Source organism: Athene noctua, chromosome 3 (genome assembly GCF_965140245.1).
Source record: "Athene noctua chromosome 3, bAthNoc1.hap1.1, whole genome shotgun sequence".
NCBI classification, from domain to species: domain Eukaryota; kingdom Metazoa; phylum Chordata; class Aves; order Strigiformes; family Strigidae; genus Athene; species Athene noctua.
In genome coordinates, this window is record NC_134039.1 from 74,391,368 (window position 1) to 74,406,286 (window position 14,919).

Sequence of the window (14,919 nt, forward strand, 5' to 3'; positions counted from 1 at the left end):
AAATTCACCTCAAAATTAGTATTTAAAATAAAGAAGTTATCTACAAGCAGTAGAATTAATGAAGCCTGGTTTCCCTTAGATTTGTGTTCTTTTTTCCCCAAAACCCCTCTTTGGTAGTAACCTCACCTCACTCTGTGTGCTCCATGAGGCCACTCCCAGCACAAGGGACAAGCAGTTGCTTCCTAAAAACATCACATCAGCAAGTACTTCAGTAGTCATAACACAACAGGCAGACAGCATCCTAAGTCAAAAACTGGCTAGGAAACAAGAAGGAGAATGGCATCACCAACTTTCAGCATGCAAAAGCTCATCGTGGGCATGAGTCCAGGTTCCCTGCTCTATTCAAGCATTGTTTCAGGTGTGCAGTGCAGACAACCTGTGAGGAAGGCATGGATGTGGTGGCAATGGCATTCTCAGTCATCTCACACCTCTTTACATTAGTTATGACCACGTAAGACTCAGATGAACGTTGGAAAAATGCAGTGAAATTTGGTGAATGAGCAGCAGTACTTTAACTGACATGGATTTCTGTTGTATAGCACAACAGTGTGCATCTGAGAGGAAATGTAAGCTTTGAAAAAAGCTTTTGAAAAAATTGAAAATATCAGTTCAGCAAGGATACCAGGGCATCACTACAGATTGGGGGAAAAAAATTAACATTTTGGAGTACAAGGATGGGATAGTTATTAATTCAGCTGTAGTTAAATAGGGATGTTCCAGGCTAATACAAAGTTCTGTCGATAAAACCAGCAACACTGTCTCAAAGGGATGTTTTGGCTTTAGAAGGGTTGCAGAAAATGGTTATGGGAAAAATCGAGGACATTGAAAAACTTCCATGCAGAGAGACAGATGAAAGGGTTGCCATGGTTTACAGCAGAAACAAATAAGAGAAGGGAGGGAAGTGACAAAAGCACTGACTATAGGGCAGGCTACAAGAAAAGCAGATTGGGAGCATTTTTTTCCCCTTCTCATGATGAGGACAAGAGGATATTCAGTGAAATCAAAATATACAGGTTCAAAATCAAAGGGTCTACTTCAAAAAATATCCCATGAATGCTTTTCACTGAAAATTGTTTACATCAAGAATGTAAACACCAAATAGGGGATTGGTGATTTATTAAAAATCTAATATTGTATTTTAAAGCTTAAACCACTTTCAAGTTACAAGAGGTCAAGGTAAGATCTGATGTAAGGAGTAGATCTGCTTGCTTTGGAGATTTTGCATCTTTGTGTGAAAGAAGGAACTGCTAAATTCTGCTACTCAGTCCAACAATACACTTACTAGAAACAGCCTCAGTAAACCATATTACCTTCTTCTGTCTTGGGACCTCCAATGTTTACTACAGCCATGCGGGATTTCACTGGAAACATTACCTGATCAATAACCCCAGAACAGTGACCTAACTGACAATGCCATATTAGTTATGAGAGTTAGCTTGACTGATCTTGTGCTGTCAGAACATAATTACACTTCTCTTCTACCCTGATTTTTTTAACAGGCTAGTCCAATTTTATGTACAAATTGGAAGCAAGGCTTTTGGTAACTCCTGCAACAGACCAAGAGCCAGGAATGAAGGTAAAGCACCTTTGTTTTATAATAAGCTTTTTGTATTTTGGGTCTTCTACAGTGTTTTTGCCTTTTACCGCCTTTACAAAATCAGAAAGATTGTTTTATATTTAAAATAAATCAATTACCTCTTTATTTTTTATAAATGGTGCAGACAACCATTTACTTTTGTTCCACACTTATATTTACACGTATTTCCATCAAACTTAATGGTGATGTATCAGTAGGAGTAACTGTTGGTACTGTGATGGTTTAAGAAAGACAACATTTACAAGATGAGGTGTAACAGCTTTTATTAAACTACTTGACAGTGTTGGAAAACAGGTAAATGTACAAGTACACAGGACTTCCTTCAGGTCTGAAACAAAAGGAATAAAATTAAAGTTCAGTATAAAGTGGGCAGCCTCCATTTCTGACCTGAAGAAGAGTTGTGTGCCTGAAAACCTATTCAGCTTCTCAACTACACCAGTGGGTCTAATAAAAGATTACCTTCCAATCCAAGCTCATGCATGATTTACCTGAAATGAAAAATTATGAATCTGTAGCTGAAAATATATTTAGTCTAAAAAAATTAATCTCTCCCAGCTGTCTTCTCTCTTATTTTACCCACATGCTTTGAGTTACTGGGGAGGGGAGGTTGATATTTGTATTTGGGAAGGATCAGCAGAGATTTGGGAGCAGATTCCCCATGGAAAATGGTCTAGTTGCATGATGACAGACTCCTAATATCTGGTAGATGAGAAAACTTCATTTTCCTCTCAGTATAAATCATATAACATCAGTGGACTGTTTCCTGATGTATGGCATTTACACTGATACTGACTCACAACTGTCATCTTTCAGCACAGATTACACTGAAGGTTTGATTCTCCTCTCATTTGCACTAGTATAAGACACAACAAAATTAATTATCTTTGAACATAGTCCAGTATAGAAGAGTTCTAAGAGAAGAAATGTACGAGTTCTTCTTTCTTGTATTATTCCCTTTGACAAGCTCATAAGTGACTTCACAATTCTGCTATGTCCTAGCATTTGCCATACTGTGTGTTAGATATGAATACTATCTTAAATTATCTAAATATGATAATTAACTTCTAAGGATGCTTGCATAGGTACCATGAGCATTACAAACTACCTATACTGGGAGCCCAGCTATCAGAATTACATTTCAGTGTCCCATACAAACTGTAAGGGTACCCAACATGAAATAAATACTGACTGCATGAAGAAAGTCTCATTATTCTTATAATTTCTGTGGTACAATTAGTTTCACTGAGGTTGTAAAAGATTTGATTCTTTGAGTTTGGTGAAGGCAAGTAAGATAACGCATGGAATCTGGTGATCCCACATCACCTTTGCAGCAGGACTTCATTCACAAAACGCTCCTGGACCAGAAGATGCCAAAAGGATAGGGGAGATGCACTGGTCATGTGCACTGGGCAGGGGTTGGCAGCTCCTGAGTACAGCCTGAAGAGTTTCCCCCTTTGCTCTGTACAGTCAGACTAACTGTCTTTCTTAATTTTAAATATAGGGCTTGTTGTTCAATACACAAATGACAATGGGATCACCTGGCATTTGCTGAGAGAGTTGGACTTCATGTCATACCTAGAACCCCAGGTTGTTTCAATAGACTTACCTCGAGAGGCCAAAACCCCTGCCACCGCTTTCCGCTGGTGGCAGCCACAACACGGTAAGCAAGACCATCCTAAAAATTCATTAAGCAGCTTTACACAACCTGCATGTCAATGCATCTCAGTACGGGCATGTTTTGCAGAAGCCTCAGCTTACCAAAAACACAGTATGGTGAACAGCTGGGTGCTGTAGGAGCATATCTAGGCTTTCCTCAGTCACACTGCAGATTTGATTTTCTTTTATAGCATGTAGTGGAAAAGTGGTCTAAGAGTAAAGTTGCTTAAGAGCTAAGTTTAAACCAAAGATGCTGGGAGATAGGAGAGAGGAGGGGAAAAGAATATTACACAGAAAAGCCTAAATAAGATTAGAGGATTTACCTGAGTATGGAGTAACCTGGGATGCAAAATGTCTTATACATTTTACCTCATTTTTTCTGTTTTGGAAGAGGAAGTATAACTTGGCCTTGAATCTGCCTACCTGATGGCTCCCATCTCACTATTTTAGTATCTCCACACTCCAAAATCCCCATCCCCTGCCATTTCTGTTGTCCCAGCACCCTGCTCTCCTGCCTTCTGCTGCACCTCCAAAGCCCACTCAGCCACTTCCCACATTCTCATCTGAAAGTAAAACCCTGGTGCTGACTGATACCTACAGATGCTGTGAGAGCTTCCACTGTGCATGGGGCACATTACCTCAATTAAAAGTGTCCTGATTGTCTCACCTTTGTGCAAGGCAGCAGCTCCTGGATCCCTGCAGGAAATATAAGGTCATATTCAGAAATATAGCAAAGTACATTTTTAACAGCAGTCCTCTGGGGAGAAAAGCACGCTACTTACATTCAGGTAATTATGGTATGCAGCTTCTTGGATATCATTTATCATTCTGATGGCTGTTTTTATTCGTACATTCTCTTACTATGTATGTGCTGGAGCTAATTGTCCTCAGGACAGGCCAGAGAGTAGACAAGGCAAGAGGGATGTGGTTTAGTTAAGAACCTAGTTCATTTAGGAAAAATGCGGAGCAGCAACCGGTGCACCACAGACCATTGTTCTGCCATGATCATTTGAACTGGTGAGTGGTGCAACATCAGACCTGTTGCTCCCTACCTGAATCCTGCACATGGCCTCTTGCTCTGGGGATCCCTGGATGACATCTGTCACTGCTGAGAGCAGTTGCTCTAGGACCACCTAGGCAGTCCTGTGGCTCCCAGTAAGAGGGAGAGTTTATGACTGGAGGTTGAAATGCCACTTCCCATACCAGCACCCATAGGTGACAATCACTCCTTATTACAAATAATAGCTCCTTCATAGACTGTCCTCTGTCTGCCATAACTCAGTGCAGAGTGGTCCTGTCAGCCATGACCCATGTTCCTCATAGTGGCAAGACAAAAGTCCTGGTGCATCGCTGTTATCTTACAATTTGTTATCAAGACTTTGTTTCTTCTCCTGTGAGGGCAGTGAATGTACAGTAAGGTGGCATTTTCAGCATGCCAGTAGAAAGGTAAATTGAAATGAAGGGCTGCAGGAATGGGCTGGAGATGGTGGTGAACTGATATGCCTGTAGACTGGAGAGCAAGAGAATAGAAGTTTCCAGGAAGGAGGAGGTGAAGACCACTTCTATGAATATCATCTATACCAAGAACCTTCATAATTTTCCTTTGTATACTATCCTCTTCCATACAAAAGGTTTGGGAACTAGACAGAGGCCTTTCTGATTTAGCTGTGGGGAATGGCAGGAAGGTTGTGACTCATAAAATGAAAATCCCCCGTCTAGGGTCTCAGGGAGAGCATCATTCAGACACAGGGAGAGCGTATGATGACAAAGGCACTGAAGCCTGAGAAATGAAGAGGAAAATACCTGTGTTTATCTGAAATAGAAACATACTCTAGAGTGCAGGTTCATCCTTGAGCAATGTTTTAGTCTTGTTTATCACTGCTCACTGGGTGAACACAAGATATGGGCATAAAAGATAACTTACAGGAACTCCACTAACCTGCCTGTTCTGCTTTTTATAGGGAAGCATTCAGCTCAGTGGGCTTTGGATGATGTCCTTATAGGGATGAATGACAGCTCTCAGACTGGTTTCCAGGATAAATTTGATGGAACTGTGGATTTACAAGCAAGCTGGTACAGAATACAAGGAGGTCAAGTAGACATCGACTGCCTGTCTATGGATACAGCTCTGATGTTCAGTGAAAATATTGGTATGTATCACCAAACATTGCCACATTTGTATAAGTCTATTTTATAAATTATCTATGGGTCAAGTTTTTACAAGATGGGAGATATAGGCAAATTCAGGTATATAGTAATCTGCAGGGAACAAAGGCTGAAAAAAGCTGAAAACACAGATAACAAATTTGAATGGCAGTACCAAAACCATGTGTATAAGGTATACTTTTTGTTGTTGTTTTTCTCTCTTTTCTTAGGAAAACCTCGTTATGCTGAGACTTGGGACTTCCATGTATCAGCCTCCACTTTCTTGCAGTTTGAACTGAGCATGGGTTGCAGCAAGCCATACAGCAATTCCCATAGCATTCACCTGCAGTATTCTTTAAACAATGGGAGAGACTGGCACCTGGTGACAGAGGAGTGTGTCCCTCCAACCATCGGCTGTCATCACTACACTGAGAGTTCCATCTACACTTCAGAAAGATTCCAGAACTGGAAAAGAATTACTGTCTACCTCCCACCCTCAACCAAGTGAGCGCTGCTCTTCTAGCTGTTTAGCATGATACAGGTTTTGCTGATCTAATTTGAGCAAACATCCCTCAGCTTGGGAATTTTCTGCATGTCTTTTAAATTATTAAATGTGTGTTGTCACGCCACTGGAATTTTAAATTTAACTTCAAAATATTTCATCAGGTATAATCTGAACTGCAGGAACTTAAGGAAATAACAATTTTGGATGAGTGAATCCTTAAGTCTTGCCTATAATCTATGACAGCAAGGCCAGGAATGCTAAACCAAGCTTTTCTAACATTTACCCAGTAAGAAGCAGGAATTAATGTCCTAACCCATCCTTTCATATAAAAGTATTTTCTGTCATTGCATATAAGTCATCATCCAACATTTAGGCATGTTAGTCATGGCATTCAGTAAATCAAAACACATGTTACTGAATGTGCCACCTCCAATCTTTTGAGCAGGAGGAGAGTTCTGCCTGCCTCCTAGTGATATCACGTGGTTGTAAATGGATGTGGCAGATATGCTGGCATATGTCTCTCTGAATAAAACCATGCTCTACTTTAGAAATAACAGATGATGTTGATATTGCTTACATTATTCTGAATAGTTCTGTAATTCTTCAAAGCACCCTACGCATTACCTCTGTAAATTTCACCACCCAGAAAATGCAGTGGTAAAAATGGACACACAGTAAAAGAACTGGGACTGGGGTGAACATCCTGGTTTCTAATTCCATAGTTCACTCTAGAGGACCATACCTCTTCCTCCAAAGAATATTCTTCACAAACATAATGATATTCTGATCTTGTAAAAATCTGAGGGCAATTCTCTGTGCATTGTCTACAGCACAATTCCTGCCTGCACAAATGCAAGATGATCTACCCATAACATTTTGATAGATTTTTAAAAAATACTTTCCTCATCTAAGGATAACAAGGCAGTCTGCAATCACAGCAGTGGGTATGCATGTGCATGTTTGTACACATATATTCATACATTGCTATACATACATATATGAACATATGTAATCATTTTTTCTTTACACAACACTCAGTATAAATGAAATTTCATTACTTCTTACTTTACTGAAGCAATTATATATTGTTTTAACTCTGCTAGCAACATGTGGAGCTGTCAAATGCTACTGTAGCTAAGAGTTTCTGCTCAACCACATTGCTGACCAAGAGTCACAGCAATGTTCTTTCTTGGTTTTCACTTTGTACACCTTCCTTTAAAGTCCACTGGAATTTTACCTAAAAGCTAACCTGAGACACTGAAACTTCCAGTTTCAACTGGAATATGAATCTTTTCCAAATACAGGCAGTCATACTTATTAAGATGCTTTTCTTCTCCTGAAGTCTATGGGATTTTTCTTTATTATTTAGCACTTTGTGGAGAAGACATTTTGAAGCCTGAAATTCATTCACTCTGTTTTCTCTAGCTCTCCCAGAACACGGTTCAGATGGATTCAGTACAACTATGCTTCTGGTGTTGATTCTTGGGCTATTGATAATGTGGTCCTTGCAACAGGGTGCCCCTGGATGTGCTCAGGCCACGGCATCTGTGATGCAGGTCGTTGTGTGTAAGTAGTAACCTGCTTAATCTGCTCCGTAGAAAGGATGTTGTGTTTTATCTAGGCCAGATGGATAACACCTTTTCCTCCCAATTTGTTGCTAGGTGTGACAGAGGCTTTGGCGGTCCATACTGTGTCCCTGTCCTTCCTCTGCCGTCTGTTCTGAAGGATGATTTCAATGGTAACTTGCATCCAGACCTTTGGCCTGAGGTCTACGGTGCTGAGAGGGGAAACCTGAATGGTGACACCATCAAGTCTGGAACAGCTCTCATTTTTAAAGGGGTCAGAGATTACTTATATTGTAAACATGAATAAAACCCAGTAAAGTAAAAAACAGAAAGTAAATTTTTTGTTGTTTCCCCCCGTATGTTTATGTCCAAGTCTTTAGGCTAGAATTTGACATTTTAATTTTTCTTATCTTTTCCTGCCCTAAATATGCACCGTGTTTGTCACAGTTGTTTTTTATGAACAAATGGCTTTCATCTGTTTGTTGGTTATTACTTTCATTTGTGGTATAAATTCCCACTTAACCACCAAAGGAAAAGAATGAAACTCTGCTGCTGAGATTCTTGAGGCCAAGTGAGTGCTTTGAAAATATGGTACAGATTACAATCAATTGGATTTGTGTCTTGAAATCCCCTGATTGGCTTTTGAGTATTTTGAATAATACAAATTAGTAATCACTGTAGTCTATGTAATCAATGTTTATGTAGTTAGCCTGTGTTTTGCTTAATTCTATCATTTTGAAGTTCTCTAGCTCTTTACGGATTTTGTTGTTGTTGTTGTTGTTAATTACAGGTTAAAAAAGGCCAGGAAATATCCTATTTTCTGAACTCAGTTCTTCAGCAAAACATAATAGAAAGTTTTGTTCACATAAACACGCAGATTTTAAGCTCACACACGAGTCTTCATTTGACACTGTGAATTCAGGTGCACCAAAAAATCAAAGTTTAATAAGTTTGGTGTAGAAAATAAATTCTTTAGAAGTATTTCTTTGCAAAACCTTGACTCCAGTTCAACCTCTTTAGATCATCTAAATCACAAATCACAGGATGTAAATTGTCTAAAACTTGGATTAGTTGTTCCTCCAGGTTGTTCACCTGGGGGAATAGGCATAAGAAAGAGGGAAGCTCTGAGAGGTGGTTTGCTAGATCTCTGCAGAACAGGGACCAGCTCTGGCCACAGGATCCACACAACACTGAACTCATCTATAGAGATGGTCAGGACATTAGGGGTCACTGTGAAGTCTCCTGTCTGCTCTAAGTCAAGAGGTTGTCCCAGAAGACAATATTTGTACAAAACATTTTTTGAGGCATAGAAAAAAGATCCTAGAGAGGAGTCTTCCTGCCTGGGTGGTTGGCTACTATACAATTTCCCACAAAAATTACTATACTACCTTGAACTCAAGTTCTGAGTAAGTCAGTGCTTGTAGATCACACTCCAGTGGTTCAGAGCATGAACTGAGGGAACTGTACCTGTGTCTGTGTAATGACAAACCCATATCTAGCCCTTTCCATTACTATGGCTCACTTTGCCAAGGCTATCACTGTCCCCATTTACTGCCTGGGAGGTGTGAGATGGAGAATTACCTCTTTAGCTGCCACCAGCCGCACTAACAAACATCCATGAAATAGTAATCTGCAGAGCATCTTGGATAATGGGAACTAAAACTCACACTATATATTCTGTATTTGCAGGAAGGACTGAGAATGCTTGTTTCAAGAGATCTAGACTGCACTAATACCGTGTACATCCAGTTTTCATTTAAATTTATTGCCAAAGGTAAGATCGTTGCTGATTTCCTATCACTTCTCTAGCTTTATTCATGTATAGTAGCATCACTGAAAAGAACATGGATTTACATTTTCAGTGTACCTGATCATCAGTTTATTGTAGGTAATATGGGAACTTGTTTGAGCTTCTGCATCATTCCTACCTTGCCTACATGGCTGGCCATGAAGTTCTTAAGAAAAAAGTAAACTGTGGTCATGTCAAAACCAGCACATCTAGTACAGTCTTTGAGCAGAAGAGAAACAAAACAGCTCAAGATTTTTTAAAGATTTTGCAGTATGTTGGGAAAAAAATTATCATTTTTTAAAGTCATAAAATGATGCCTATTATAGATTACTTAAGGGACTGACAAGGAACTACAGGGAGTTTCATTTTCAAGATTCAGTCCACTGCATTAAAAGCTCTTTACCATTTGACTTCCTAGTAGGTATCTTAGAGATTACTAAATGGCATAATTTTGTTTAATTGTGTATGATGAATAGTCAGACTTTGCAAGCCAAGTTTACACATTGGCGTAACAAGCTTAAGACAGTTTCTCTAGTACAAGTATTTCCAAGGCAATGATTCAGTCATACCCTGCTCCAAGGCCCTGACATCTCTGGCTTTTCACAATAATTTTATCCAAGTCAGGAGTGACGTGGTAGAGAACCACTAACCTGGATGAGTGTTTGAGTCACTCTCATGCAATTTCAGAAGTTCTTCTCAGCATTGCTTGTAGAACCAGCACTTCCAGGCTGAACTCTCAACATTGAAAAACTCCTCTGCATTTGGTGGAAGGTAGAAGATATTCAGAGCTTTTGTGGGAAGATCAGTGCCCTGGGAATGGATCCTAACCGACTCACCATTTTTCAAAGGACAGCATGAAAATAGTTCTGAACCACCTCTTTCTTCCTAAATAAATATCTTAGCCAAATCTCTGTATGGGCAAGTAAAAATGCAGCTGTTTCCGAATTAAGTTTGATTCCCTTTAATAGGCATTTAATCATATATATTTGGCCATTTATTACTATTGTTTAAGTACTTTATGGAAAAGAGAGAAAACAGTAGCCAAAAACATGCCCAAAACAATAACATGATGAATATTTCATGTTTAAAAGCAAAATCTTTGTGAAGACTTCTTTTACAAAACTATGCACTGCAAATATTTCTACATACAATCCCTGCCAAAATATTTAAAAATACAATGAGTAAAAATGTCATTCTGACAGGAATAGTCAAAGGCTCAAGCCTGGATTTTGACACTCGACCCACAAGAGGTAAAGCCGTGAAATGAGAAATCTTTTCTCATTACATCTATATGGCTTACTAGCCCTAGGCCTGGATCCAGAACCTAGTCCCAACAAGCTCCCTAACACGGAATACAAATTAATACAGCTACACACATCTCTCAGCTGTATTAAGAGCAGTGTGGTATTTACTGTTATTCACCACAGATAAACCAAAATAAGCTCCTGACTGCAAATGTCTCCTCCCTGCTTTTTTCCACCTGCTGTGGTTGAAGAAACTCTCTGCTAGAGCAGGGTGGAGTAGGAGCATGGACATCAGGCACTTCGGCTTCAGCAAATTTTGTTAATTAAAGGACAGAACATGGGAAAAACTTGCACAGCAATGCACAGTGAGGCTGGAATAGTTAAACTGTTTCTTAGTCCTTTTCTGCTGCTGTTTCCTGCCCTTGGGCTGATTTTTTGGGGACATGCTATCGCTGTGCCACACTATGAAGGACATGGAGAGTATAAATTTGGCTGAATGAGAACTCAGCTCAGATATACCATCACTCAGATGCTGATGTTCCTGGTCAGCCAGTCAGGCATGGGCCAAACATATACTGGGGACTGAGCTTGTGCAGGGTAACCAGCATCAAGTGTGAGTGCTGGGCTCTAATCAGCATATGTTAATCGTTACGGGTATAAAGAGCCTTACTGACTCTTTAAAACATTAAGTAGAAAAAGGGAGGAACTGGTAGTCAGAAAATGCAAATTTTACTATCATTTCCATTTTTAGGCCCAATTTAAAGCACAGAATATTGCTTTCTTGTTGTTGTTAAAACTTGCTAATAAAGATCCTCAGTGCTTTCCATCAATTATATGATTTCTGGGCATGAATATGCTTATATCAGTGTCTACAGTCAGAGCTATAGACTATAAATTTGTGAGGATAAGGACTGTGTCTTTATCTGTGGGTGCTACAGATGGTGATGATAATGTTTAGTATCTGGAAAAAACAAGCAAATAAGTACTGAATTACTGAAAAATGACTGAGGTAGAAGAAGCTAGTTTGTCTAATCTAAAAAATTACAACACTGAGATAGCTTCTCATCCATGTAATTAACCATGACCATACATATAATGAACAGTACTGTAAATTTAGTGCCTAATTCATTAGCATTTTGCAGACAGACAAGCAAAGGAAAGCACGGGGAGATGTGTATGTACAGTACACATATAATGTCTCAACAGCTTAAGTTGTTAAAGGAAGCCTATACTCTGTAATATATATCAGAGTAACCTAATTGTATTTACACTTGAAGTGTTTTTGAGCTAGAGCTTTTTAAAACCAGATTATAATGAACATAAATGCATGTCCTCCCTGCTCCAGGCACCCCTGAGAGGTCTCATTCCATCCTGCTGCAATATTCTGTCAACGGTGGCATCACTTGGCACCTGATAGATGAGTTTTACTTCACGCAGACTACAGACGTCCTCTTTATTAATGTTCCTCTGCCCTATTCAGCCCAAAGCAACGCAACACGGTTCAGGCTCTGGCAACCTTACAACAACGGTAAGGAAGAGACACCCATGGAATTCCAGGTCCACACTTGCACAGCTCAGCATCTGTAAGAGGCTGGAGTTTTGAACTCAACAATAATAGAAACTCTTAAATCATGTTTTCTTATATTTGAATTCCTTCAATTAAAATTATCACAGGACTATGTTTATTGTTCTTATAAAGATGCTGTATGCTTTAAAGTGAAAATAACTTAATAACCCTTGACTCTGCACAGAAGACTATCAGCTTTGATCCTAGAGGGACTGGGAGACCAAGCAATATCAATAAAGTTTACTTCACTCAGGTTCTTCTCATTATTTTTAATGGACCTGATTCTCCTTAACACTGAGGCCCCATTAGGATGTTCCAATTATACAAAAGTGTCCCAAGTGTAAATGGGAACTGGGCCTACCTTGCTCAGAATTAACTAGGCATTAAAAACCCATTTAGAAAGAGTATGAAGTGAGCAGTTAATCTTTTGATTAAATTGTAAAGGACTGTAGAAAACCACAAGAGGAATGGGGCTCATTCCTCCTGATTACAGGAGATGTGCCAGCCGAAGAAATCTCTCCTCTGCACTCAGTTACTCTCAGCACGTTTATTACCAGGAGCTGACACTAAGGGCTCTAAAGAATTCCAGCAATCATATAGATGTGGTGATATAGCAACGATTTATTCCATACAGGCAAATGCCTAGCACACCTCTAACAAAAAATGCAAATTCAAATCCAGTCCTAAGAATTCAGTTTCAGTTCATTCTTCCAATGGGTCTTGACTAAAACATTTAACTAAACTTTTCTTGCAGACATTATCCTTAAGTAGAAATTTTATTTAACTTTCTCTAATCAACACGAAGACTTTTACACAGATGAAAAGAACAGTTACACAAAAGATCCGGCAATCTAATCCTTCCTCTCTGGTTTGAAAGTACCGATTTTCTGATATATTTGAATTTATAATCCATTGGAGACAAGGTCACTCAGAGTTTCCTTCTCACTCAAAGAGCTCTTGCCAGGCAAACACAAACTGCTCCGTGCAAGGAAAAGGTGTAGAACTAATCATCCTTTCAGGCTGCTTGGGTTCTACAGCAGCTGATCATTTAGATGATTCTTAATTAAAGAAGACTGATGCTATAATTTCAAAGTAAATGTCATTTAAAGAGAAGATAATTGTTCAACACAGGTCTTCCACTCTTCGGTTTGCTGTGAATTCTAGAAATTTTAAAGGAATAAAAGTTAATTCTGTAGGGTGGGGCTTCAGAGCAGTATGGAGACTATTTTAATCAAAAACTAAAATTTTCTATCTTCCAATTCTATTTTAATGGAAAATGAAAATAAATATGAAGCCACATTTTTAGCACCCTTTTGTCCCTGTAATCCATAAATACTGGCTACTGTTCTCTAATAATAGTAGTATTAGGTCTTAATAGGAATGTTCCCCTTTTCTTTGTAGGCAAAAAAGAAGAAATCTGGATTATTGATGACTTCATTATTGATGGAAATAACCTAAAGAATCCCATGATCCTTCTGGATACATTTGACTTTGGTCCCAAAGAGGACAACTGGTTTTTCTACCCTGGTGGAAACATTGGGCTTTATTGCCCATATTCATCTAAAGGAGCTCCGTAAGCATCTCTCTGCAATAAATTAGAAAGAAGTTACTGTGTGATAAACTGAGTCTGGAGTCCTCCTTTCCTTTTTTTTACAGGGAAGAAGATTCAGCTATGGTATTTGTTTCAAATGAAGTTGGAGAACACTCCATTACAACAAGAGACCTGAGTGTAAATGAAAACACTATAATCCAATTTGAGGTACTTGTCCTCAAAAAGTTATTTTGCCTTTTGCTTAGACAATTCTGTTCCTTCAGGTTCTGCTCTTTGGTGTATTTGCCCAACTGTTATGATCGTCAAGTAGAGAAGCCTGTATAATTTCCCCTGTAATTGCTTTGATATTACTTTCCCTCATGTGGGTGTATCATGAAGCTTTTAATACACAGATAAGGGAAATTTCTGCGTCGAAGTCTTATACATTCTTGCCTAAATTACTTGCACTAACATTTAAGTCCATGTCCTACAAGTTGGCGTCACCACTGGCAGACAAGTTGATGAGCAAAATATAATGAGTGTCCAGATTGTCACTTCCCAGCCTGCTCAGGATAAGTGTGCAGCATTTCCGTGAGCTGAACCGACTGAACATTACTGTGAACTGACATTAGAAATTAATTTTTCCTACTTGCTGGCCTAACTGCACTGCTGTACTTTCTCAGAAAGCCACGGTTCTGCTTTCTTTTTACTTCTGCCCATGCTTTCATAAATGCTCTAGAGGAAGCTGTTCTTTAGCCATGATGGCCTGAATTCATCCCATCTTTGGGAGTTATCTAAAGCTCATTAATAAGGAGCATATTTTTTGTGCTTCTCATATAGTCAGCGGAAACAGGAATCCCAATGATAACACATAGTCTAAACTAAACTGTGTTTCTGGTTTATCCTAAAATCTAAACTGTGCAGTGGCTAGGGCAGCTACAGATAGGAGTAACCATTTAGCTTGGTATGTATTAGTCTAGAGGGTTCATTATATTAGCAGTAAAAGACTCTTTCATGTAAATTGCCATGCCACAATTACCAGGCTGCTTTCAACAAAGATGTAGCATGCTGTAGCATTAAACAGCAAATTATACTGATTTATAAACAATTACTAAAATGATACTGCAGGTTTTCCAAGAAAACTGGGCTTAGCTGTGTACTCATGCACATTTCAGTTGTCATGCAGTAAATTCATAAATTATTGAATGCAAACCATTTTCTGTTTTAAAATATAGATTAGAACCTGTAGAACAGAAATGTTTGAGGTCACTTTAAGATATTTATAAGTCTTCAGAGCATTAACCTCATAAAATCTACATG

The 14,919-nt window shown here is 39.0% G+C and overlaps 1 protein-coding gene across 2 annotated transcripts in view; it reads left to right on the forward strand.

The window, feature by feature from the left end:
• RELN (reelin) overlaps window positions 1–14,919 on the forward strand; it is a 295,831-nt gene that overhangs the window by 233,078 nt on the left and 47,834 nt on the right. For both annotated transcript variants that reach the window (XM_074903370.1, XM_074903369.1), the window contains exons 31-40: window positions 1,500–1,576; window positions 3,099–3,257; window positions 5,215–5,403; window positions 5,629–5,902; window positions 7,329–7,469; window positions 7,565–7,742; window positions 9,158–9,242; window positions 11,847–12,029; window positions 13,470–13,641; window positions 13,725–13,827. In XM_074903370.1, coding sequence (XP_074759471.1) covers window positions 1,500–1,576; window positions 3,099–3,257; window positions 5,215–5,403; window positions 5,629–5,902; window positions 7,329–7,469; window positions 7,565–7,742; window positions 9,158–9,242; window positions 11,847–12,029; window positions 13,470–13,641; window positions 13,725–13,827 — 1,561 coding nt within the window. The remainder of the gene's footprint in view (window positions 1–1,499; window positions 1,577–3,098; window positions 3,258–5,214; window positions 5,404–5,628; window positions 5,903–7,328; window positions 7,470–7,564; window positions 7,743–9,157; window positions 9,243–11,846; window positions 12,030–13,469; window positions 13,642–13,724; window positions 13,828–14,919) is intronic.